At 43.8% G+C, this 25461-nt stretch overlaps 2 protein-coding genes across 4 annotated transcripts in view; both read left to right on the top strand.

Annotated features, from left to right (window-relative positions):
- The window catches only part of mmp24 (matrix metallopeptidase 24), a gene marked incomplete at both ends in the record, with an annotated part of 367122 nt that overhangs the window by 256158 nt on the left and 85503 nt on the right, over positions 1-25461 (top strand). The window lies entirely within an intron of this gene.
- Positions 7996-23683, top strand: uqcc1 (ubiquinol-cytochrome c reductase complex assembly factor 1). Its single transcript, XM_080548256.1, has 9 exons — positions 7996-8193; positions 10323-10430; positions 11250-11366; positions 12467-12539; positions 13110-13167; positions 13738-13846; positions 19591-19668; positions 20445-20558; positions 22955-23683. Exons 1-9 carry the CDS (start codon positions 8119-8121, stop codon positions 23087-23089), a joined length of 867 nt encoding a protein of 288 aa, XP_080404382.1. The 5' UTR covers positions 7996-8118; the 3' UTR covers positions 23090-23683.

The following is a 25461-nucleotide window of genomic DNA, read 5'->3' on the forward strand; positions in this document are numbered from 1 at the left end:
TCCTTTCACCCTATGAGTCTGATCACCCAGGGCCGGTCCTAAGCATAGGCAAACTAGGCGGTCGCCTAGGGCGCCAAATGCCTGGGGGGCGCCACATTTTGTACATTTAACAATTCTCTATGAATGTCTCTATGAAAACATGTCTCAGCCTACTGTCTATTTTTGTCTTGAAACCATTGTTGTCCATATTTTTACTGTTGAATGTGTGGGTGGTGATGAGGCAGTACTGGTGGCTTAATGTGGTGGTGGTGGTGGTGGTGGTGGTGGTGGTGGTGGCGCCCCTAAAAAATGTTGGGGGGGGGCATCAAATCACACTCTCGCCTAGGGCACCTAAATGCCTAGGACCGGCCCTGTGATCACCTCTCCTTCCACCCTATGAGTCTGACCACCTCCCCTTTTCTAAATCCTGTATCTTCTTCCACCTTCCTGTCTCAGTCTCACCAATACTACTCCTCCACTTTGTCTGCTATAAAACTTCCTCCACCTCCTCTCATTCTCATCTACTCCCCCACTACCTCCTCACCTACTCCTTCTCAACCCGCCCTTCTGCTCCACCCTTTTCTTTTCTGACAATCTATCTTCCTCCTCCCTTCTCACTCAGTCTCATCTTCTTTTCTGAAGAGTGTTGGCTCTAAGGATAAACAAACAAGTCGGCAACCAATCAAAATGTTCAGACTTTTATTCCGAAAAATGTACATAAATGTCAATGTTGTTGACAATCAATGACACACTAGTCAAGCCAAAATAGTGCAATGCAATGGATTCGGTGAATAATCCTCACTACTACCTAGTTACTACTACCACCTTCAAACTCCTATTCCACCTTCAATAATTACCAATAGGCAAAAATAGGCACTGATTTTGTCATGTCCTCTACCTCGAGGTAGTGGGCAGTGCCTCTCTCTCTCTCTCCTTCTCCCTCTTTCCCCCTAATCAGCAGGAGTGTTGTCAGGTGTGCGGGAGTCAGGCTCAGCTGCTCTACATCTCAACTCGTTAGCCCTCCATAAAGACCCGGTCCAGCCTTCACTACTCTGCCAGATCGTAGCTTCAGATCCACTCCCTTTCTGCCTGCCTGCCTGCCTGCCTGCCTGCCCTCTTGCCTGCCCTACCAGTCCCGCTACCTGTCCCCCTGCCCTACCTGCTCCCCTGCCTGCCTGCCCCACCAGTCCTCCTACGTACTCCCCTGTCTGACTGCCCTACCGGCCTAGACCCCTGCCTGCCTGCCGACTAATCCTCCTGCCTAGACCCCTGCCTGCCTGCCGACTACTTCTCCTGCCTGACCCCCCGCTTGTCTATCGACCATCCTATCTGCCTACTCCCTTGTGCGCCGTGAAGCGGTCCCCTCGTCGTAGTCGTCGTAGTAGTCTTTTTCTTCTTCTTTTTCTGATTCGGTCTCCGGCCCAGGGACCGCACGTGACGACAGTGACATGGCGGCCCAACAAAACGACAAGGGTCAGCAGATGTTCGACGACGTTACCACCGGGCAGTTCAAGATGGACGTGGAGCCCAGTGGTATGTTGCTGGACATTGTTAATGATATCATTCAAATGAGCAAGCCTTTTTACGTACCCCACGGGGCTCCGTCGTCGTCGCAAGACATGGAGGTCGAGAGCCGCAGCTTGCCCGACCGCCTCGGCGGCCAGCAGAACTACGTCGTTCACAGTTCGGTCAACCACATGACCAACGACACGATGATCCACCTGAACGATACAGGCGGCGCAAGGAGATCGTACGAGCGCCCTCCGAACACGGGTCGGGGCCCGACCCCGTCGCCGCTCGAAAGCGAGAGCGGCTCAGACTACGAGTACACGAGGCTCCGGCGCCGTCAGGGAGGCCACCAGACGCCCCCCACGTACGGCCACAACGTGACGTACAAGACCGTGTATTCGCGAGACACGTCTCGCTCGCACACACACAATGAGGCCGCGGCCATCACGGAACTGCAGACCAAGATGGACCTGCTGTTGGACAAGGTGACGGGCGGCCGGCCGTGACCTGTGTTTTCATTGCCTGACGTCCAATCGGATGCCAGCAGGCATGGCAACCAGGATGAGGGAGCACAACCCACCCACCCCCCCACCCCTCTCTCTCTCACACGCACACACACACACACACACACAAACAAACTCCCATTCTGAAGAGTTCCTGAGCAGGATGGCCACTCCGCTCCACCATGGCAGTATTTATGGGTGCTTTCCTTTGCTGAGGTTTCTCACAGGAACAGGAACGGACAAGGAATCCAACGCTTCCTCTCTCGGGGGGAAGGGGCTGTCTGTTTTCAGAGAAAAAGGCTTTAGACTTAGGTCATCAAGGAACGTTTTTAACTAAGCCATAGCTCATGAGAGGATTGAGGTAAAATATCCTATTTGTCAGCATCTAGACCTAGATTTATAATTACAGAATGAGCAAATCTGTCTCTACAAACCAACAATGGTGTGTTATCCAACTGCCCTACCCTATCAGATAGAAACCTGCCTGAGATTCGTGCCAGTTGTCCAATGCGCCTTTTGCGTGTTACCTGTGTATTTCTGCTTTCATGTTAATAAGCTCAAATTAAATTCTTAATAATTAATCATTGTTTATTGCCATGCAATCAATTTGTCAGTCAAGAATGTGCTATTCTTTGCTCTAGGCACAGAGTCAGCCATAATCGACCCCCTGGAACAATTAGGGGTTAAGTGCCTTGCTTAAGGGCACATGCATCTCCCTCCTGCGGCGGGGATCGAACCAGGGACCTTCCGATTGCTAGCTGTCCTCTCTACTAGAGTACCTCTTTAGTACCGCTTTAAGTACAGACCTAGGCTGCTCCTCGCCTCAACATTGGTTGATGCGCTACCTGTCTCTACCTGTCTTTTATATACAATAAAAAATATTCACAACTTTATTAACATTTTTTATATGTATGGGGATGGTTCTTTATGGACAACAATTCCAAGTGTCCAAGTGTCGAAACGTCCAAGTATTCATTTCTATCAGCAGGGACGTCGGCTCTGAACACGTTTGCTTCACCTTGACTCATTATCTTCTAGCTTATCTGCTGAAGAGGGCTTTAACCTTTTGGAGTTTTAATTTGGGCTGATTCTGGTTCACCATTACAAATGCTTTTTATAGTTTGTTGAATACAGACAAGTATGGCCTATTACACGTGTCGAGTGTCTGGTTGCAGGTGTGGAACCACTACAACTCCCACAAGTCGCAATGCACTTATCCACACATGATAATCACCCTCCATCCCACTTATCTGGAACTAATAAACAATATTTGGATAATGCTCAGTAAGGTCCTCATACTAGAGGCATGTTGTAATGCCAGCCTGGTTTCCTCAGAGCATAAACAAGAGGGCGTCAGAGTAAAAGACTAACATGTCACTCTTAATGAGGGTGACATGCTCCTTCCTGACTCACCGACATGGGGGAGAAATTCCATACTCCAAAGGAAAGTTCTCACCTAGCATAAACAAGGTGTTGGAGAGCGACGCAGAGACAACTAAAACATTACCTCACCCTAGTCCCTACTGTGAAAACATCCCCACTTCAAAGTCCCACGTCGTTTCTTTTGGCCCCTGTTACATGGCTATAGTGAAGGGGGTTTATGGACTATTTTCCCCCCAATCTTTCATGCAGAATTACAGTACATATTTTGTGATTTTTGGACTATGGGCCGGGCCAAAGGCTTGGATACCTTTGAACAATCTGTGTAGTCAATGATGCATGGCAGTGCTTACTCTGTGGCTTGGGAACTGTGAAAAGAGGTCCTTAACCACCATTCATATTCTCCTCCACCCCTACCAGGTGCTTGTCAAGTTAGGGAGATCTCATCTGTTTAATTTGCATATTAGCATATATCTTGACCAAGACCAGTCCCCAGTTTAAACTGTGTATTTGTCCATAACAAACAGCATGACTACCACCAGACTAGTTGTGGGATGATTGGTTGTGTTGCTTGGGATGTCTGGTTGTGGTGCTGGTACTTGGGTTGACTGGTTGTGGTGCTGGTACTTGGGATGACAGGGTAGTGATACAATGCATGGGATGACTGATAGAATGACTGGTGCTTGGCTGGACTGCTAGAAGGACTGGTGCTTCATTTCAATGGTAGTTGGGTGACTGGTTGTGGCACTTAGGTTGACTGGATAGTGGTACTGGTGCTTGGGTTGAGTGGTAAAAGCATGACTGGTCGTGGTGCTGGTGCTTGGTTTGACTGGTTTTGGTACTTGGATTGGGCAGTGGTGCTATACTTGGGCAGTGCTTTCTGTGTAAATCTGGAGCTGCTGAATCACAATGTGAACGTGAGAGAGGCGATGACCGTGTGGCCTCAGAGGTGTGTGACAAAGTGTCATTATTTAATGGACACGATGGACAGCGCCATGGTGCTGAAATGGCATAAGGCCTGTCCAACAGCAATTCTGGCCTAAATACACACACAGTATAGGCTTGAAACTACTTAAGTTAAGTTCATTACCTTTGGCCAATTTTAGTTTACTTTATTCTGTATAGTTGTACAGGGACAATGCAAAATATTAAACATTACTGTAAATGTGCCAGTCTTAGCCAATTAGGTAATTTACAACTGCAGTCCCTGGGCAGGTGTTTAAAAACATTTAAAATCCAAGTTCAAACAAACCTAAAGCACATAAAAGGCAGACAAGAAAAACACAATGATTACAGCAAACAAGAATACACAATGTACTAACTAGCGCATAACAATGTACACTTCAGTCAGGATATTCACGCCAGTGAATGTGCAAGTATACAATATGGCGCAGTGCCCATGTAGGTAGGCTACATACAGAGCAAGCGAGCAGGTGGAGGCTGGGGGTGGGACGACCACACGAAATGTACTCTCAAAGCCAGTGTCACAACTATAAAACGTTACGGAGCAGTGATTCTTTCAGTATAGCGCCACCATGTGGCCAATTGTTTTGAGTTTGCTATGGTCTTATTTTTTCAATGGTATGTGTGTGTGTGTGTGTGTGTGTGTGTGTGTGTGTGTGTGTGTGTGTGTGTGTGTTTGCCTGCATAAACAAGACGGGTTCTGATTAAATAAAGATTTCATGGTAAAAACTAAAAAGATCTATAATTTAACAAGGGGTTCACATAAAAATCAGGCTCAAAAACCCAAAGATGTATGAATGGCAGAATATTATACATTGCCACCTATAGGCCAGTGGTTGTCATTTCTGTCCAGACTGATTGGCCTCTAACAGAGTCATTGTTTTATATATCGTTACATAACTGGTAGGTACACTTACCTCTGGTACGCCTTAACCCTAACCCTTGATTTTTTTTCATGTTCATTGAATTTCACAATTGAACATTTCATGGTATCATGCATATGATGGATCATATGCAGATTGGTCTAGACTTATTATCTTTTAAAGATAATAAGAAGTATGATCTGTACAACTTTTTAGGGGGAACCCTAACCCAAAATGAACAAAATGTACAAAATAAACAAAATGTACAAAATAAACAACATTTACAAAACTACTGAGCCAAATGTTACAGAAATACCTGTATCTATAAAATCAAGGTTGTAGTCATTTGCATTCCTTGTTATTTTAACGAACAAGGACAAAACCATGCACAGAAGATAGGCAAGGCACAGTTGTTGAAAGAAAATAAGATAGTAGGATGGACGGATAAAACATAGTCAGAGGGTAGGACAGCCAATAGATGAATGAATGAATGGTCTTTATTGTCATTGATATAGTACAGGTACCAAACAACGAAATTTAGGGGGGGGGGGCTCCCCTGGTGCTAGGAAAGAAAAAAACAAAAAAAACAAGAAGGGAAAGGAGCTGGTTTACATAAATAAAGGCTATGTACACTATCCACTATACTATACTATACAAATAAAACACTGTGCTGTACTCTATGCTATGCTATACCTATTCTAACATTTCCTATTCTCTGAACCTTATGTACCCTAGGGTTGAACCCAGATGACAGAAGAGGAGTTAGATAGATAGATGTGTGTGTGTGTGTGTGTGTGTGTGTGTGTGTGTGTGTGTGTGTGTGTGTGTGTGTGTGCGTGTGAGAGAGAGAGAGAGAGTGATAGGACAGTTAGGATGAGAGAGTGTGTTAGATACAGTACATACACGAGAGAGAGGAGGGAGTGAGAGAGACCAACAGTAGAATTAGGAAGTGTGTAGGCATATATACGGTCTAACATGGCTTGGCCACAGCTATATTTATTATTAAAAGTATTGCTTCTGTGTATGACATGTATGACGTATAGGCCTAAATCAACGATTTTGATTTGTACAGTACACTGGGTTCACATCATAACTTAAAGCTGAACGGTGAGCGGAAGGCACATCAACATATTATAATTGTATTAGCCTGATTTCCTCTTTACAAATATAAAAGATCTGTGTATTTGAGGTGTGCCAAACAGATCTTTATAAATTATTTCACCAAAATCTTGGCATAAGGTCAAGAAGCTGAATCTTGCTCCATGTACTGTTCGTCCTGATTATAGAACAAACACTTGAACTAATCCCAATAATGTTTATCCCTTGGTGGATTTCTGTTCTATTGTCATCAAGAAGAATGTAAAATGTACAAAACATTCTTCTTGCTGATAATAGAAAAGATTGGGGAAACAGTTATACGTCTTGTGTCCTGGCAATCAAGATGTCCGTGACGTTGGATTATGTTTTACATATTTTCCACTTACATTGACACAAGTGAAATATGATCAGAATATTGAGATATGTGAACAATTTACACACAAGCTCTCTTATGCTCATTGGAGCGGAGGAGCCAAATGAGCAGCGAGTTGATGATCTATTGAAAATGAAAAATCTGAATCATCAGTATCCATCTGGTAAAAAGACGAAATGTCAATACTTGCTTTGCCAGGAGTCCTTAACAAAAACCTAAAATACAGTATGAGGCCAACCAGTCAAAGACCCAGGAAATCATCGTGGACTTCAGGAGGAAAAAATCTGAGGTCCAGCCCCTGCTCGTCGACGGAGAGAGCGTGGAGAGAGTCTCAACCCTCCGATTCCTGGGGGTGCACATACAGGATGACCTGTCCTGGAAGACCAACACAGCAGCCATCATCAAGAAGGCACAACAGCGGCTCTACTTCCTGAGAGTCCTCAGGAAAGACCACATCGGACAGGAGATGCTGGTGGCCTTCTACCGCTGCGCAGTGGAGAGCATCCTCACCTACTGCATCTGCATCTGGTTCTCCAGCTGCACAGCCGCAGAGAGGAATGCGCTACAGAGAATCGTGAGATCGGCCCAGAAGATCACCGGCGCCCCCCTCCCCTCTCTGGAAGAGCTGTACAACACACGCTGCCTCAGGAAGGCCTCCAAGATCTCCAGAGACCCATCCCACCCTGGGTACGAACACTTTGCTCGGCTGCCCTCGAACAGGCGGTTCAGGACCATGTTCGCAAGGACAAACAGACTGAAGCTCAGCTTCTACCCCAGGGCCATTCAGGCCCTGAACACAGCAAAGACCTAGGTTCTAGGCCCTGGACAGTCTGGACGGATTAATGGCAGCTACTAGATTGAAATCAAGTGTAATACTGAAACACAAATGTGTACATTTCAAACTTGCAAACTGCGACACTTTAAATGAATGTGCAATAACACTATGTGCAATATGACAACCCTAGGGTACATAAGGTTCAGAGAATAGGAAATGTTAGAATAGGTATAGCATAGCATAGAGTACAGCACAGTGTTTTATTTGTATAGTATAGTATAGTGGATAGTGTACATAGCCTTTATTTATGTAAACCAGCTCCTTTCCCTTCTTGTTTTTTAGTTTTTTTCCCCTAGCACCAGGGGAGCCACCCCTCCCAAATTTCGTTGTTTGGTACCTGTACTATAGCAATGACAATAAAGACCATTCATTCATTCATTCAAGTGGCAGAAAGTGCTACTGTAGCTACATGAGGCGGAACGTATGAAGGAAACAGCTTGTTGCAGAACGGTCAACATTCGTGGTGGGACAGATTCCTGTGACATTGCTGTGGGAGGAGGAGTGTCAGGAGAACGGAGTGTGTTACAAAACACACCAGATTGAGCTAATTGGAAGGGGGGGAAAACATTATTTTTAGTTAATCAATACTTGATTAATGTGGCTTTTGGCGGAGTCATGTATCGGCGACTATTACACTCCGCTGTGAGGAACATTGTCAATGTATCAGCGTCCAGGGCCACCTTCGGAAAGGTAATTCTCCCAGGCATGATGACATGAACAGCTAGCTCATAGCTCTGAACCAGTTAACCTCAATAAAACTTGTCCTGTTTTTACAGTCGATATATAGTCAATATTGTCTCTTTGGTGTTGCAGATAGTTGATAATTATGGCCACATGGTCGAAATCAAAACATCAAGTTTTATGAGTTAGCTAAGCTCGCTAGCATTCTACGGGGGAACTTGGCAGAGACTCACACACACACACATCCCATCTTTACATTTTTATTTACCACACAATCATATTTCTTGCTACAAACAAATGCATCAACTTTGATGGTTTAGAATGTCATTAGAACCTTTTAGTCACGATGTAACGTTGCGTTGGAGTCGAATTGCCCATAAAGTTTTCTTTTCAAACCTCCAGTTTCTTGACTTGGCACAATATTTCAACAATAGTTCATGTAATTAGATATGCATGTTTTTTTTTTTAGAAGATAATATGAGACTAATGATGACTCTCTAATATGAATCAATATCTGTAGATCAAACAACACGACAGTACGATCAACTATCCCAGATGTTAGCCTACAATCTAACTAACTAAATTAAATGTTGTTGTTAATTGTAGCCAGTCTCAATATTAAGTGGCAGCCTAATATTTCCCTTTGTCATGTTTGCTATTGTGAACAGTGTGTTATGATTCTAGTAGTGTTTCTCTGTAAGTGTTGTATTTGAACTTCAAGCAAGTCAATCACCATTTATGCTTCTATCTGTGTCCTACCGCGTCCTGTACAGGGGACATCCACCTGGACATCCTTGTTTTTCCCTTTTTTTTTTCTCGAAATGGCTTGTATCACATGTTCCATATTTTATGTGATAATTTTTTGGCAGATATTATATTCCTTTTGCTAATTATCAAATTGTTCCTTCAATATGAGTCTTAACTTCAATTTAGTAAGATTTCAGAAATATACAGTCATTTTAATTAAATTAATTGTTTCAAAACACAACTTTTATTCAATGTCCTCTGTAGGTGACAACAGGACTTACTACGGTACTTCCCGTTTTTAACCAATTTCCAGTCCCAGTTCAGTTCTAGCCAATTCAATGAGGCAGATTCTTCAAGATTATGCAGTCCCACAAAGTCACAAATGATCTTGATGCCTCTGATGCCCCTTGAAGGTGAAACCTCTCTTAAACAGAGTGCAATCATGTTCATGAAATGAAAATAATGTTTTACAGAAATCCACACGAAAATTAATGCAATCATTATATTCTGTGATCAAACCAAGACCCGATGTCCACTACAAGGGACATGATTTTTTTTTTTTTAAACGTTTAAAATGTTGCTGCAACATGAACATGTTTCTTTCAACCCCAATACTTATTATTATTAAAAAAATAATAATCTGAATGTCAAAACCTTTTTTCTTCAGGGTCTCAGTAGTCTGCATTGATCAATGAGGATAACACATTTACATTTACCGAAGCATATCAAATTGGGTGCCAAATGAAAGCTAAACGTCTATATTTTGGGGGAATTAAATCAGAAATACAGTTCTCAACCATCTTCCATCATTAATATAGGTATAAGCTAAGACTGACTTCTGGTCCAACATATGAAAAAGCATTTATAAAACATTACCAGAAAAAAAGTAGGCTATTGTTCTGAAGCCTTTTGGAACCAGTTCCATGTAGAACTCGTTTGAGTTCCTTGTAGAACCTTCTTGGTGCCAAAACTGGGCAATTTTCTTCTGGTATAATGAAGAAAAACATACATGTTATCGAATCTTAAGTTGATAAAGTAATACATTATTACCTCAAATCCCAAAATCGTGTATTTCTGTGGGAGACTCATTTAGTCATTCTGTTACCGCCATTCGGATATAAATCCACTTCAGTAAGCTCAACAACCCAAAGATATTTTTCAAACGTTTTGCAAAGGTACTATATGATCGCTAACACATGTCTGTATGCAGACATTTGGAGCAGATATATTTTTTAAAATTTGGGAAACAGGGAAAAAAACAGGAAGATGTTATGGTCATTCTGTTAGAAACTTTGAAGTAAATGTGTGAAAAGTTTTTTTTTTTTTTTTTCATTTGGAATTGTTCTAAGTATTTCTTGTACATAGAGTTGTGTGTGCTATCTCTCATCTAGGCATTAGAGCAAGAGACTTGTCTCACCAGAACGTTAGTGACTTGTCGGTTGGCAGGCGCCTCCCCTCCCTCCATGATACAATGTCGGACACTTCACAGTTCGACACAGGTAAGCTCTCCACTATCATTTGACAGTGTTACACAGAGGTAGGCTGCCCACTGTCCAACCATCCTGGACTGATGGTTATCTCAGCCTAGCCAAAGCCCAAGGACTGTGCTGACTTAGGCTATCATTTTGCCAATTAGGATAGGTTTTCACTTAGATATTAATTGTAAAAGGCATTTTGACTAGGTTTTTTTTGCACCCCACTGTATATACAGTGTATGTATGTGTGTATATATATATATATGTTACGGTACATGTGGGATAACGGTACATGTGGGAAAACTAGGGTTAGGTGCTAGGGTGCTACGGTTAAGGTTAGGGTTATGGGTAGTGTTAGGGTTAGGATTAGGGTTAGACATGCCAGCATGTACCAAATCGACGTAGCACCTAACCCTAACCCTAGTTTTCCCACATGTACCGTATTCCCACATGTACCGTAACAATATATATATATATACACACACACACACACACACACACACACACACACACACTATACTGAAGTGTTGTTGTTCAGGACATGTTGTCCAGGACATGGCAGTGTTGGATGGTCTTCATGCTTCCATACCACACTGGCTATACTAATAATAGCTTAACCTATTAAAATACAGGGCAGCTGCACATGTCTAAAACAACATTGCAGATGTTTATGAAGTGTATGTGTACGTGTTAATGTGCAGATCAGCGTGTGTGTGTGTGTGTGTCCTTGCATAACGCTGGTATTCTTGGAGCAATATGTCCTTGAGTTGTTTTGATTCTGTCAGCCCCCCTGGTGACATGTTTCTGTATCACCACCGTCTCTCACCCCCCCCCCCCCCCCAGCTCTTCAATGTGAAGGAGACCCCCCAGCCGGTCCCCCAGCCGGAGGAGGAGGTGGGGGCGTTCACCAAGTTCATCGAGGCCATGGGCTTCACAGGACCCCTCAAATACAACAAATGGGTGAGTGTCTCTGTCACTGACCCTCCCCATTGGATCTGGATCAAACACTTGATGCAGAATCCAAAAGAGGCATGAGAACAGTGTGATTTAGAGGCATGGCTACACCAGACTAGTATATCTTTTCAAGTACAGTAGCATTGTTTTTTAAGAATCAGCCATGCAATTATGCAGCCAGAAGTTGATACAAGACAAGTTGATACATAATTAATACATTTGGGGTGAGGTAAAGTTGACTAACTGGTACAGAGGCTCATTGAGGCAAGGTAATAGTCCAGACAAGTCTTAAGGTAACACACAAAGCACCATAGATGAACTCTCAAGCACTTACATCAAACAGTTAAAAACATGGCCAAAGATACAGCCACATGCTGCCCTCAGTCCCTTCCAACTTGTGAGGCTGAGGCAGCTACTAAAAGAAGGGCGAGTGAACTCAAATGTGACGATCTGTTCTTCGACTGACTTGATTTGTGAAAATACTGGTTATATGTCCAAAGTTATGTTTTTATACACTTTAGTCCCTGGGGGGCGCCAGTGCTGCTCACCACAGCACCTCACCGTTGCCAGGCCGCCAATGTCAATAAGAATGAGTTCTTATTGGCCCTGCCTGGTTAAATAAAGGTTAAATAAAAATACAAACCACAAAGTCTGACTTTACATCCCTGCAAACTGTGGCCTGTTGGTCAGGTAGTCCGTAAATCCAGGAAACAACGGGGTGTCCACCTGCATCCTCACTAGCTTAACTGCAATTAGTAAGGGCTGTATGGTTTTAAATGCACTGGAGAAGTCAAAGAACATTACCCTCACCGTGCTGCTAGCCTCATCTAAATGGGAGTGAGCTCTGTGTAGCAGGTTAGATGATGGCGTCATCCACACCAATGTCTGCCTGGTAGGCAAACTACAGGGGGTCCAAGGATGTCTTCACCAAGGGGGCCTCGTGTGCTAGCACCAGTCTTTCCATGGTCTTCATGATGTGGAATGTGGAATGTCTTCATTATGGCCCTTAATTTTTTATTATGTGAGCTCTTCTAGAAAACAGAAATGTCGGACATGTTAGATCATTGATAACCAATGAGCTGATTTGACTCTCTTTTTTCCCGTAGAAAATCAAGATTGCGGCATTGCGCATGTACACATGCTGTGTAGAGAGAATCAACTATGATGAATTCTTTGAAAGTAAGTATTTCAATCAAGAAAGTAAGTTTCAAGCCTCCCGGTCAGATGTCAAACATCCACTAGAGTCCATAAAATAATGCAATAAAACCAGCACTATCGGTCTGAACAATCAACCATTCTGAAGCAGTGTTTTTGTCCATGTCCATGTTTATCTTTTAAGAACCAAGTCCCTGTGGATCCCCACGGTAACGTGGCGGAAAGGGTTGGTGAGGCCTAGTGTTGAGTGTTGTCATACACAGACCAAAAGTCCCCAAGCCACTTCACTGTACAGAACTGGCCAAATGGTGCTGACAGGGACTCCTTCATTCCCACCCTGAATGGTTTACGTGACACTTTACAGGCTGCTGAGGTTGTTTTCCTTAGCGTGGGGAGAGAGCTGCTGGAAACTCAATAGTGAATTTGGACTAAAGGTCTTCAGGGTGCGAGTGTACCAGGTCTTGGCTTGTCTGTGTGTGTGAGTGTGTGTGTGAGTGTGTGCGTGCGTGTGTGCGTGCGTGCGTGCTTGTGTGTTAGCACACACGTGCACCCCCAGTCATTGCTGATGCACCTCTGTGCCGTGTCCGTCAACAGAATGCTCCCTCCCTGATACGCTCAACTCGTGGTTCCTGGTGGCCCAGCTGCATGTCTGGTGAGTACCGTCTTACTGTCTCTACTAGGTGGAATACTGGGAACCGGGATCCACACATTTCCTCAAATATTTATCTCCTGTTTCCCGAGAAGAAAAAGCAAAAGTCAGAGGGGCAAAGATGCAAAAAAGCTGCTTTTGCTGCTTTTGAATACTTTAAAATATGCTAGTTTCTTTTCCTATCTTGCCATTTTTCCTTGACCTGGTTTGAATGTTAAGTTCAAGATAAGGAAAGGATAAGGAAAATTCACAAGGGAAAAAGTAGTGGTGGAGACATGTTGACAACATTCAATCCCCAGTGAACTCAATCAAGAGATTGTATGATGCCCACTGATGACTCCTGTTCGATTTTTCTGGTGTAACCATTTTGTGCTGTGATCCCTTTACACCTGTCTCCATCACTCTCTTCTCTCAATAATTGTCAATTATGAAAGCAGAACATAAGAGTGCTGCTGTGTGAACTTCAGCAGTACATAAACTGCTAAAGGTCTTCCCTCTGAACTGAATAACCAGAGTCGCTCTCTTAAAGTGTTTCTCCTGGTCAGGGTATGATGTCTGTGCTCCCCGCTGTAGGATGTGTCTGGTGCGAATGCGGCAGGAGGGCCGGGAGGGAAAGTACATGTGCCGCTACGTTGTCCACTCCATGTGGGAGGATGTGGAGCAGAGGAGCAAGATCATGGGGGTGAGTCACCAAATGTGCCCCAATACCACCGAGGAGTTAAAAAGTGTTGGTGCTTTTTCCTTCATCCCATTGAAAATCCCATAAACTTAACAGAAGGGCACCTTTTCAAAGTCTGTTGTTGAAGTACCCAACCCATAATTTTCCCTCCTGTCTGTCAATTATGTCACTTTGCTACTTACGCGCGCATCATTGTTAGACCACTGTTAATGCTAGAGCTAACCATCTACGGGCAAAAGAAAAGTGTCACCTTTTTGGACCATCGCCAGTTTGCACCCCTGAGATGAATCCAAAGTTTAATTATTTGGGAACAGTAACAAAATACATATTTGGCGCAAACCAAAGCCAGTATTTGAGCACAAGAACCTCAACTGTGAATTATGGGGGTGGAAATGTCATTGTTTGGGGCTGCTTTGCTGCAGCAGGGCCTGGCCAGCTTAGCATCATAGAGTCCACTATGAATTGTTATTGTATCAGAGGGTGCTTGAGGAAAATGTGAGACCATCTGTCCAAAAATGTAAACTGATGTGGACCATGCAACATGACAATGACCCAAAACATTTCAGGAAATCCACCAAGGAATGGCTGAAAAGAAAGAAATGGAGAGTTCTGGAATGGCAAAAGTCAAAGCCCGGATCTTAATCCTATTGAGATGCTGAGTTGTGAATTTAAGCAGGCTTTGCATGCAAGACACCCCTCAAACATCACACATGAACTCCTCTGCATGGAGGAGTACATGGTAAATGGACAGCTCTTATATAGAGCCTTATTCCAAAGCGCTTTACAATGGCCTCTCATTCACCCATTCGCTCACACACCAATGGTGGCAAGCTACCATGCAAGGCGTCGGCCCGCTCATTGGGAGAAATTTGGGGTTCAGTGTCAAGGACACCTCGACATATGGGACAGGAGGAGCTGGGAATCGAACAACGGACCTTGTGATCATTAGATGCCGGCTCTACCTCCTGAGCCACACCGGGAGTGGGGAAAAATGTCTCCCTGTCGATGTCAGCGTTATTATTAGGGCATAGAATGTCCTAACTTTTTCCTCAGTAGGAATTGGCATTTTTGTAAATGTTTGGTTAAATACATGATGACAAAGTAAAACCTTTCATTGTTTTTGGTTCAATTACATCACATTTTATATTGTTTGGAAGAACATCAAATATCGATATGTTGTGCTCAAACCAAAAGCTAAAATGAGCGACAGTGACGACACATGAGGAATTTGGAAATGGAAGTAGAGAGAGACACTGAGCAACTTGAGAAGGTCCCACTAGCTAGCTGCTAGATTGTCAACCACCCAACTTGTGTCACACCGAAGGTTATAAGAAAGCGATATAGACAATGTCAAGAGACAATGTGGTATTGGGTTTGAAGGGCGAGTTCATCTACATCACTGGCCTGGCGGCAGCGCTCCAGCCTCTGAGTGCCTAAACAACAACACCACTAACGATGACCTCATCACTTCTCCCTGACAAACACCTGAACATGACAGGATTTCTTATAAAGTTCCTTCTGAAACTTTCCACTTCTGATTTTACAGTCCCCTCAAGAGGGAGGGAGAGGTGTGACAGCATGGAAGGAACGCCAGTCGGCTGATGGTGGCAAGGGAACGGTGATGTCATCGCTTGGTCCCCCTGGGGGTCCGGTTTGAAGGGAGACGGTGGTTTGACTCCCCCAGCTGCTATGGCAATATGTTTCGGGTCATTGTTTTACTGTATGATGAATGATGAAGTGACATCCAATTAATTTGGATTATATACACAGCACCCCCAGATCATCATCGATGCTCCATCAAATTTCACAGTGGGTGTGAGACAGTGTCTTGTAAGCCCTCTCCAGGTCTCCGTCTAACCATCAGACAAGGTGTTGGGCAAAGCTGAAAATTCATCAGAGGAGATTACTTATTCGTCTTGAAAGGATGACTTATTCCAGTCCTCTACGGTCCAATCTGTCTTCTGCAAACCTCAGCCCGGCTCTTCTTTGCTTCTCATTGATGTAGGTCTTTTTTCTAGCGTTGCAAGACTACAGCTGTGCCCCTACCAGCCTGTTTTACCATCCTCGCCCCTACCAGTCTGTTTTACCATCCTCGCTCCTACCAGCCTGTTTTACCATCCTCGCCCCTACCAGCCTGTTTTACCATCCTCGCCCCTACCAGCCTGTTTCACCATCCTCGCTCCTACCAGCCTGTTTTACCATCCTCGCCCCTACCAGCCTGTTTTACCATCCTCACCCCTACGAGCCTGTTTTACCATCCTCGCCCCTACCAGCCTGTTTTACCATCCTCACCCCTACGAGCCTGTTTTACCATCCTCGCTCCTACCAGCCTGTTTTACCATCCTCGCCCCTACCAGCCTGTTTTACCATCCTCGCCCCTACGAGCCTGTTTTACCATCCTCGCCCCTACCAGCCTGTTTTACCATCCTCGCCCCTACGAGCCTGTTTTACCATCCTCGCCCCTACCAGCCTGTTTTACCATCCTCGCCCCTACCAGCCTGTTTTACCATCCTCGCTCCTACCAGCCTGTTTTACCATCCTCGCCCCTACGAGCCTGTTTTACCATCCTCGCCCCTACGAGCCTGTTTTACCATCCTCGCCCCTACCAGCCTGTTTTACCATCCTCGCCCCTACCAGCCTGTTTCACCATCCTCGCTCCTACCAGCCTGTTTTACCATCCTCGCCCCTACCAGCCTGTTTTACCATCCTCGCCCCTACGAGCCTGTTTTACCATCCTCGCCCCTACCAGCCTGTTTTACCATCCTCGCCCCTACCAGCCTGTTTTACCATCCTCGCTCCTACCAGCCTGTTTTACCATCCTCGCCCCTACGAGCCTGTTTTACCATCCTCGCCCCTACGAGCCTGTTTTACCATCCTCGCCCCTACCAGCCTGTTTTACCATCCTCCCCTACCAGCCTGTTTTACCATCCTCGCCCCTACCAGCCTGTTTTACCATCCTCGCCCCTACCAGCCTGTTTCACCATCCTCGCCCCTACCAGCCTGTTTTACCATCCTCGCCGTGCACTTTACCCCAGCTACCGTTTGCCATTCTTCTTTTAGGTCACTTGATGTCGTCCTATGGTTGTTGAGTGACATTCGAATGAGTCGGCGGTCATCTCTGTCAGTGGAGAGTCGTTTTCGCCCTCTGCCAGTCTGTAGCTTTGTTATCCCCAATGTCTGCTGCTTGACCTCGTTCTTACGATCTGCCATCCTTGAAATCTTAAAGATCGAAGCAACCTGACGCTCGTTGTATCCCTCCGCCAGTAAAGGCAGAATTGAAACGTTTTTTTCCTCACTCAAAACGTTTAATTCTGATATATTCTCACTGCATTGAGATTGCCTTCAATGACACCTGTGACTGGCATACACCTGCCAGCATTTGAAGCTCAAAACGAGAGAGAATAACAACAGAAGAATATTGCAGGGGATTTTGGCAAAATTCTTTGGGCCGCTACCCACACGTTTTTCATGTAACAGATTGCATGGAGAGGGAGAGATGCAAAAAAAATGGGTTGCTGAGAGGGAGGAGTGAGGATGAGAACTCTGTTTGTTTTGTTGTTTCGTTCACTTATGGATAATAAAGGTGATGTGAATGAACAGAGGCTGTTTTCCAAAATAGTACCAGTCACTTCAGTGTGGTGATTCTATTGGCTTCCATGTGAGTTTTGATGGTACATTATCATCAGAGGACACAGATTTGCACTTGGGGAAAACCAACATTCTAAGGTGTTTTCTGGCGGTAGAAGCTAAAGTTTTTTTTAGTTTTTTTATTATAAATCACAAGCGTTTCTAGTGTTAAAAACATTATAATTTTAATGGCAAATTGTAAACAGTCATCTAGTTGAGGCCTGTTTCACCTTAAAAACCTGTATAATTAGCATGTTTCACTGACTCTTGTCTACTTAAAAGCTAAGTTTCACCTAAACCTGTCAATGTAAAGCATGTTTTCCATAGAGGACATGGGCATACCATACGTCAACATCATGACCTCATCCTCTGTGGCAGGACTCAGGCTTTGAGAGTGGTGAAGATTGATGATGACTGCGTTAGTTAGCCCCTGCTGTAAGCTCCAAACTCATTAGCCTTCTCCCGGAGCTTAACCACTCCTGAGCCCTGGCCTTCGCCTTGGCAGACGCCCTGCGTGGCACTGCCCCAACCTGGCCTCAATTTCCTGCCCCTCCACCCAGCCCTGCCGGCCTGGGGGCACCATCAGGGCAAAGCCATCATTCCTGAGCAGAGGCATGATGCAATGAAGGAACTTTTGTTAACACAAGGAACAAAACATGGCATGGAGCTAGTGTGTGTGTGTGTGTGTGTGGGGGGGGGGGGGGGGTTGGGGCTGGCAGTGATGCAGGGTGGAGGTTGGAAGTGGTGGTGTGGCGTGGGCGCGGGCGCGCGCGGGGGGGGATATTATAGCATAGCGTAGCAATAACAGAAAGTGAGATATGACACTCATTTGAAGCAAGAGTGCTCCCTGGGGTGTTTAGTGAAGAATATTAAATATCCTAGCTGGGAAGAGAACTGTGTCGGTGGACATGCCGTGCTAAACACTGCCACATGTAGGTGATTATGCACCAGGTCTCTTAATGATGCACAGGTGCTTCGCTTCCACTCGACTCGCACCATGCAGATAGTCTACGCAGATGTGGCCCGAAAACCTACAAACCGTGAATAAACAAGATCCCTTTCAAAACCTACTCCTTAAAAGAGCATGGTGTGTATTCAGAGAGCACTCTTACATCAGGGTAGGAATTAGAACCAATCGACTAACAAAGGTCAGAGGCAGAGGTGCAAAAAAGATCACATTCCAACAATTGATTGCATGGCAAATAAAGCATTGTTTGTTTGTTTTGTTCCTCTGTAGGCTACGTTTCCATCTGGTCCCACTGAAACACAGAATCCTTACTCCTGTCTCGCATTAAAATTCCTAACTGTATTCTGTAATCCATAGGTTGCATGATCAAAGCTGACTTGCCATTTTTCATGTCAAATGGCCACTAAAACATCCCCCCCCCCTCTTTGCGTGTTGGTTGCTGCCTGCACATAGGCCCTATGAGAGAATGCGTGATGACTACACAAACTGTATGCGTGTAGATAGGGATATTGGAAAAAGACGAGTTGGTCCCCATTAAGAACTTGATATTTAAACCCATTTCCCCTTTTCATCTCCCTATTCTATCATTCATGGAAGGAGGTAATCTATCTCACAAGCTTATTAAGCAAGGCCCTAGAATCAAAACATTATTGAAAAATGATTTGGAGGGAACAGCATTATGTCAGCACTGTCAGTAATTTATAGCAACAGAAAGATGGATCTTCTCAAACATCTTTCACAGCTCTTGTCACCACCTAGTGGTGGCTTCCAGCAGCACTTCACACAAACATTATGCTGCAAAAAGAGCAGCCAGGACAAAAAAAGGATGTTGTCTATCTACCAAGTTTCTTCCTCTGACATTCCATCCAAATTATGATTATTCCCAGGGGAAGAAAAATGTGTGTGAGCTTCTTGTGGAAAATGTGAACAACTTGAGGAAGTCAATCAAAGCAGTTGTCGTGGGGACTTTGTTTTCCCAAAATAGTGTTGTAACTACCAAAAGTCCCAAGCCGCACTCTGCAGCTGGTTAACCCCCCTGTCTCTCATCCTCCTCTCTTCATCTCTTTCTCTCTCTCTCCCACCCCCCTCTATCACTCTCTCCTTCCTTCCCTCTCTCTCTCTCTTATCTTCACTCTTCTCTCTCTCCTCTCAGATCGATGCCATCCACAGGAAGGAGAGCATGAGGGCCATGACAGAGACATTCTACGCTGCTATATTTGGATATGATGAGGTAAGAACGTTAGCTATGACCATTAGCTTATCTAGCCTCCGCTCTGCCAGATAGTGGAACAACACTGTGGAAACATTGACTGGGATGTGCAGGCTCCAGAGACCATGTTCTGTCCTGGGTCTGGCTGGTGCCCTGATTGCTGTGGTGTGGTCAGCAGGAAAGCATTTAATCCTCACAATCGACACCGGACACAACTCTGCTCCAACACATTTACAATCACTGAACACTACTAGAACACTAAGGCTGGATTGCACCAACATGGATTAAATTAATTTTGGTTTAGGCTTAATCTAGGTTTAGTAAATCTAGGTTTAAACTAGGTTAAAAATGAATCAGAGATGCGTTGCACATCTTAATTTTAATCCTGATTTAGTTAAATTTGTTTCAACTGAGATTAAAAAACCTCAAAGCTACTAGGAGCTGGAGAAGTGGTGGCACAGCAAAGTTCCTTTCACTTTCATGCTTGATAGCTGGTCCAACCTTCCCATTGAGGTATATGACAGTAAACAGTCTTTTGTAAAGCTATACCGTTGAGGAAAACTCACTATTGAATTATTCACTTATTATCTCACTATGAAATTATTGAAGGATTTATCCCATTTCATTCGGGGAGATTATCAACCACTACGCCTCGTGGCTCTGTTCCGAGGGCTTGGCTCCAAAGTGAGTGGCACTCTGAAACGAGCCGTAGGGGTAGGAAAGGGAAACGGGATTGGGCCATAGCCTCGTAAGCCTAGTGTGTTGATGACAATTGACTTCCTGTGTGTGTTTATTAGGGAATCCTGTCGGATGATGGGGTGCTGGCAGCAGCCCTGTGGAGGAACATGTTCAATCGTCAGTGTGAGGACCCCCGACAGCTGGAGATGATGGTGGAGTATGTCCGCAAACAGGTGAGGTCCATGTCAAGAGTACCAGACCCACACCCTGACACATTATAAAAATAACAACTTATATGTCCATTCCACCTGTATTTTAAGTGTACCTGTAACTTTAGCTACATACCCCTGAGATGGTGTCCAATGACTGGGGGGAAGGGTAGGGGGCTTATTCCCCAGGTCTGCAGGGTTAACAAAGGGCTGTCTTAGAGGGGTAACAACCAAACAAGGGCATGGCAAGTGGAGGAATATAGCCATCTGCTACACCAACATTGGCAAGAAGCATGCTTGCTATTTGGTACACATGTGCTACAGAGCTGGACTGGGAATGATTGTGATGATGAGAACGAACTAAACATGTTAATTATACAACAGCTGTTGGTTATCATAGCTTATGTTATTGTTATGATTAGCTTCCTTCCTCCAGCAGAGAGCTGGTATTGTTTGACAGTTATTGATTGTTGAAATAGTTGAAGTTTAAGAATAGGCTTAAACGTATAAAGGATTTTCATGTTATTATGCATTTTAATTGTTTAATGATCAATAATCAAGGTTATTTTTCATGAATTTAAATGAATCATTAATCATTTTTAAGAATCTGAATCATGAATTCAAAAGGCGCTAATCACTAAATGCTAATAAATGGCACCAAGTAGACTGTAAAATCAACATTTCCATGACCACAAGACAGCTAGCTCTCAGGTTACAACATTAGTAAACCAGATACCTACAAATGTATGCAAAATTACATAAATATTCATATTATCAGCTGAAAAGCCAGTATTTTCAAACACATTTCAGAAAAACATCTTAGGGACTATGCAATAATTTACTCACATTGAATGGCTATGGCACCTCTGACCTAATGGAAACAATTCTGATCAGACAGGTGGTAGTTGTGTCCTCCTATCGCTCTCAACGATTCGGCTCAATCGAATGCATGCATAGCGACTGACAATAAGAGTCGAGTCCATGGGGTCGGACCTGAAACGTACTGTGTACAATTGGAAGCTAAGAGAACAGCCACCCTGTCTTGCCTCCTTCTATCCTCTCCCCCTCTCCCATCCCCTCCCCCCCGACTGTAGCTCTCAGACGAGCCACCCTCTCTAATTTGTATATTTTTCTGCCCAGTTTGATTGAAAACACTCCTGCTTGTAGAAACACCTGCAGGCTGTGTCAGCATGGGCTATGTGTTCCTCAAGACTCCACAGGAAGGCTCTCTCTCTCTCTCACAATCATTTTTTTAAAATTTGTTTAGATTTCACCTTTTTAGAAACATTGAATCATTTAATGAAGAGGGAACTTAAGGCCAAAAGACCTCAAAACAAACAACAACTGACAGTCAACAACAAACAACAGCTGAGTCTTTTTTGACCCCGTAGTAATTGTTGATTTCAAATCCAAACAGTTGGGAGTATAAAGCTAAAATAAAGGCTTCCTCTTTCCAATTCTTATGTAGGGAACTGTAGATGTACACACACTGTACACTTGCACACTGTACACTATACTAATACTGGGTAGGGCCTCCCTTTGCTCTCAAAACAGCCTACATTTCTCGTGGCATTGATTCCACATGATGTTGAAAACATTCCTTTGCGATTCTGGTCCATGATGAGATGATTGCATCACGCAATTCCGTTTCAAAAACATTTTTCAGGTGCACTTTCAAGCTGTAAATCTCCCACTCTACCACATCGCAAAGGTGTTCTATTGGATTCAGATTCTTCAGTGACTGGGAAGGCCACTGAAGAACACTGAACTCAATGTTCATGAAACCAGTTTGAGACGACTTTGGCTTTGACATGGTGTGTTATCATGCTGGAAGTAGCCATTAGAAGATGGGTACATTGTGGCCATGAAGGGATGTACATGATCAGCAACAATACTCAAATAGGCTGTACAATACAATACTCAAATTGTCAATGACAATTATTTCTGAGACAATTAATTGTCCAGACAAATTTGGAATTGTTACAGGCCTAGTTGAACAGTGAATAGAAATATTATTCTTGTTCTATTGTATGGAGAATATTAAAACCTTATATTTTGGGTTATGAATGATAGGGAAGGACAGTTCTGCTTAAGATCATTTAGGCATTTAGTTCATTAGGCATTTATATTTTTCAAGAGTCTATGGGTATATATCATTAATTAAAATGACCATTGAACAGATTCCCAGATGCATTCCCTGGCATCGAGTCTCCTGGAACTGACTCACATTTGTTGAAAATTGACAGCAGGTTAACTTGGTGATACAAATGAATGGAACGTTTCAATAAGATAACATGACATACTTTGTTTAGACTTTTTATTAGGAGGGTTAATGTTGTGTGTACAGTAGTATTTGTGTCTGTTCATTAGATTCCACCAGTATGAATCTTAAACACAGACCTGCTCTGTGTCCCCCACAGATGCAGTTCATCGACGCCCTGGACGGAGATGACCTGTTGCTGACAGGAGAGGTCAAGTGGCGCCCCCTGGTGGAGGATAATGCACAGAGCATCCTGAAGGTCCCCACCGCCACCTACAACGACGCAGGGCTCTGAGACGCTTGCCTCCTCCTTCTCCCTGTCCTCCTCCACCCGTACCTTCTTCCTCCAACTCTCCTCCTCCACCTAAACCCCTTTGGGTCCGGACATGGTGTAGTCAAGATAGCCAATCAGGGACTCTCGCCCTGTTCAGCAGGGCACAACGTTGTGGAACGTTTGAAAATAAATCAATTGTAACATCTGCGATGATCAGTTGATCATGTTGCACCCTCCTGAAAGCGATCCTCCTCTGAGCGTGCTCACACAGACACACACACACACACACACACACACACACTAGGTAACACAATTCAGCACTGTTGTCTCCAGTATGTCCTGAGAATAAGAAGAACCACCCCCCACCACCTGCTTGGAAGGTTACACTCTCCTTTGGGAAAGAGAACTAGAAAGGAATACTGTATTTATATCTGTTGATCTGTTCTGATGCCATAATATTTATGATGTACTTCATATAGTCTGTCTGGTGCAACAGCTCTGTCTTCCACTGCTCTCAGAACGTATGGGGTACAACTGTTAGCCCCACTAATCATGACTGTATAAAATTAGGCTTTTTGTTTTAACTGAAATAAAATGTTCTCTGGTTGTATACGACGTGTGTGTATGCGTGCATGTGCGTGTTACTTTTTTGTGTCAAATTGTCCTCTTTACCTTCAGTGCACTGCACAATGTTTTTGGGTGTTCACAGAAAGACGTTAAGTAGAACGAAGGAGTTCTACTGAGAAGGACTGATGGCCGAAGTACCTTTTTTGACGTATTAAATTTGAAAGGTTTTGCTACAGTGTCATTTAGGGCTGTGACGATTATTCGACGTCGTCGACGTCATCGACTACGTCAATACGTCGGTTAGCGTAATATGCGTCGGTTAGTCGTAAATAAACAAAATGGCGATTTTTTTTTTTTTTCAACCTTTATTTTACCAGGCGAGACAATTAAGTGTATGAGTGAAAAATGGATAGCTACTAGCTAATGTTACACAAGCAATGTAGCTCACCACAGTTCGTATGTCTTGTCTTCTGGTGTTAGTAACGTTAGCTATGTAGCTGGCTAGCTACGGTAGCCTATTGTCATTGTGGTGCGAGCACCTACTGTACGTTATCTAGCTCGTAGCTCGCATGCTACGTTAGCATCAATTTAGCTAATCATAACATAGCAGCGAGAGTAACGTTAGCTAGCTATGTGTTGTGGTGATGGACAGACTTCTAAATGGCCATGTTGGCATTCAAGTTGGCTAAACATAGCAGTGAGGTGGAGACAAATAAGTTTTTTTTTTTTTTTTTTTTTTACAGTACAAAAATTATCGTTAGACTTATCGATAAATTAGTCGTTAGACTAATCGAATAATCGATAAAATAATCGCTAGATTAATCGTTAGAAAAATAGTCGTTTGGGACAGCACTAGTGTCATTGCACATAATCGTTTGAACATGCAATTTTCGGCTAGGGAGCATGCGCTGCCAGATCTCATCCATTCCTAATGTAAGACTCCTGCCAAATCAAACAGCTTTCTGTCATATTGGCGACATGAGGTGATGTTTGGGTGATACGAAAATGAAAGTGATGGAGATGTTCACATTTCATCCCAATTGACTCATTGAACATCTAACAGTACAGTAAGAAGAAGAATGTTTTATTTGCCGTGCAATCAATGTCAATCAATTGTTGGATTTCTTTTAGGCACAGGGTCAGCCTTAGGCGGCGCCCCTGGAGCAATTAAGTGTTAAGTGCCTTGCTAAAGGACCGTGGTAAAGTTGTTTTTATATTCGACATTCACATTCGGCATTTTAGGGACCGTGGTAAAAGTGTGGTAAAAGTAGTGAAAAACCCAATGGAGATATGGCTGTCCTGATCAATAACTCTGTCAATATTGGGCCAATGCACCTCAAACCAATTGTAGATTGTTCTGGGAGTGGACCTCCAAAAATGGCAACCTTTATTTTTCCCAATCAATTGATTAGGAATTTATTAAAATTCAAGAACTCAAAAACCCTATGGAGATTTGGCTTTCCTGATCAATAACTCTGCCAATATTGGGTCAAAACACCTCAAACCAATTGTAAATTGTTCTGGGAGTGCCCATCAAAAAATGGCAACCTTTGGATTTCGCAATCAATTGATTAGGAATTTATTAAAATTCAAGAACTCAAAAACCCTATGGAGATTTGGCTTTCCTGATCAATAACTCTGCCAATATTGGGTCAAAACACCTCAAACCAATTGTAAATTGTTCTGGGAGTGCCCATCAAAAAATGGCAACCTTTGGATTTCGCAATCAATTGATTAGGAATTTATTAAAAATCAAGAACTCAAAAACCCTATGGAGATTTGGCTTTCCTGATCAATAACTCTGCCAATATTGGGTCAAAACACCT

Source organism: Nansenia antarctica, assembly GCF_963989245.1.
Source record: "Nansenia antarctica genome assembly, chromosome: 18".
NCBI classification, from domain to species: domain Eukaryota; kingdom Metazoa; phylum Chordata; class Actinopteri; order Argentiniformes; family Microstomatidae; genus Nansenia; species Nansenia antarctica.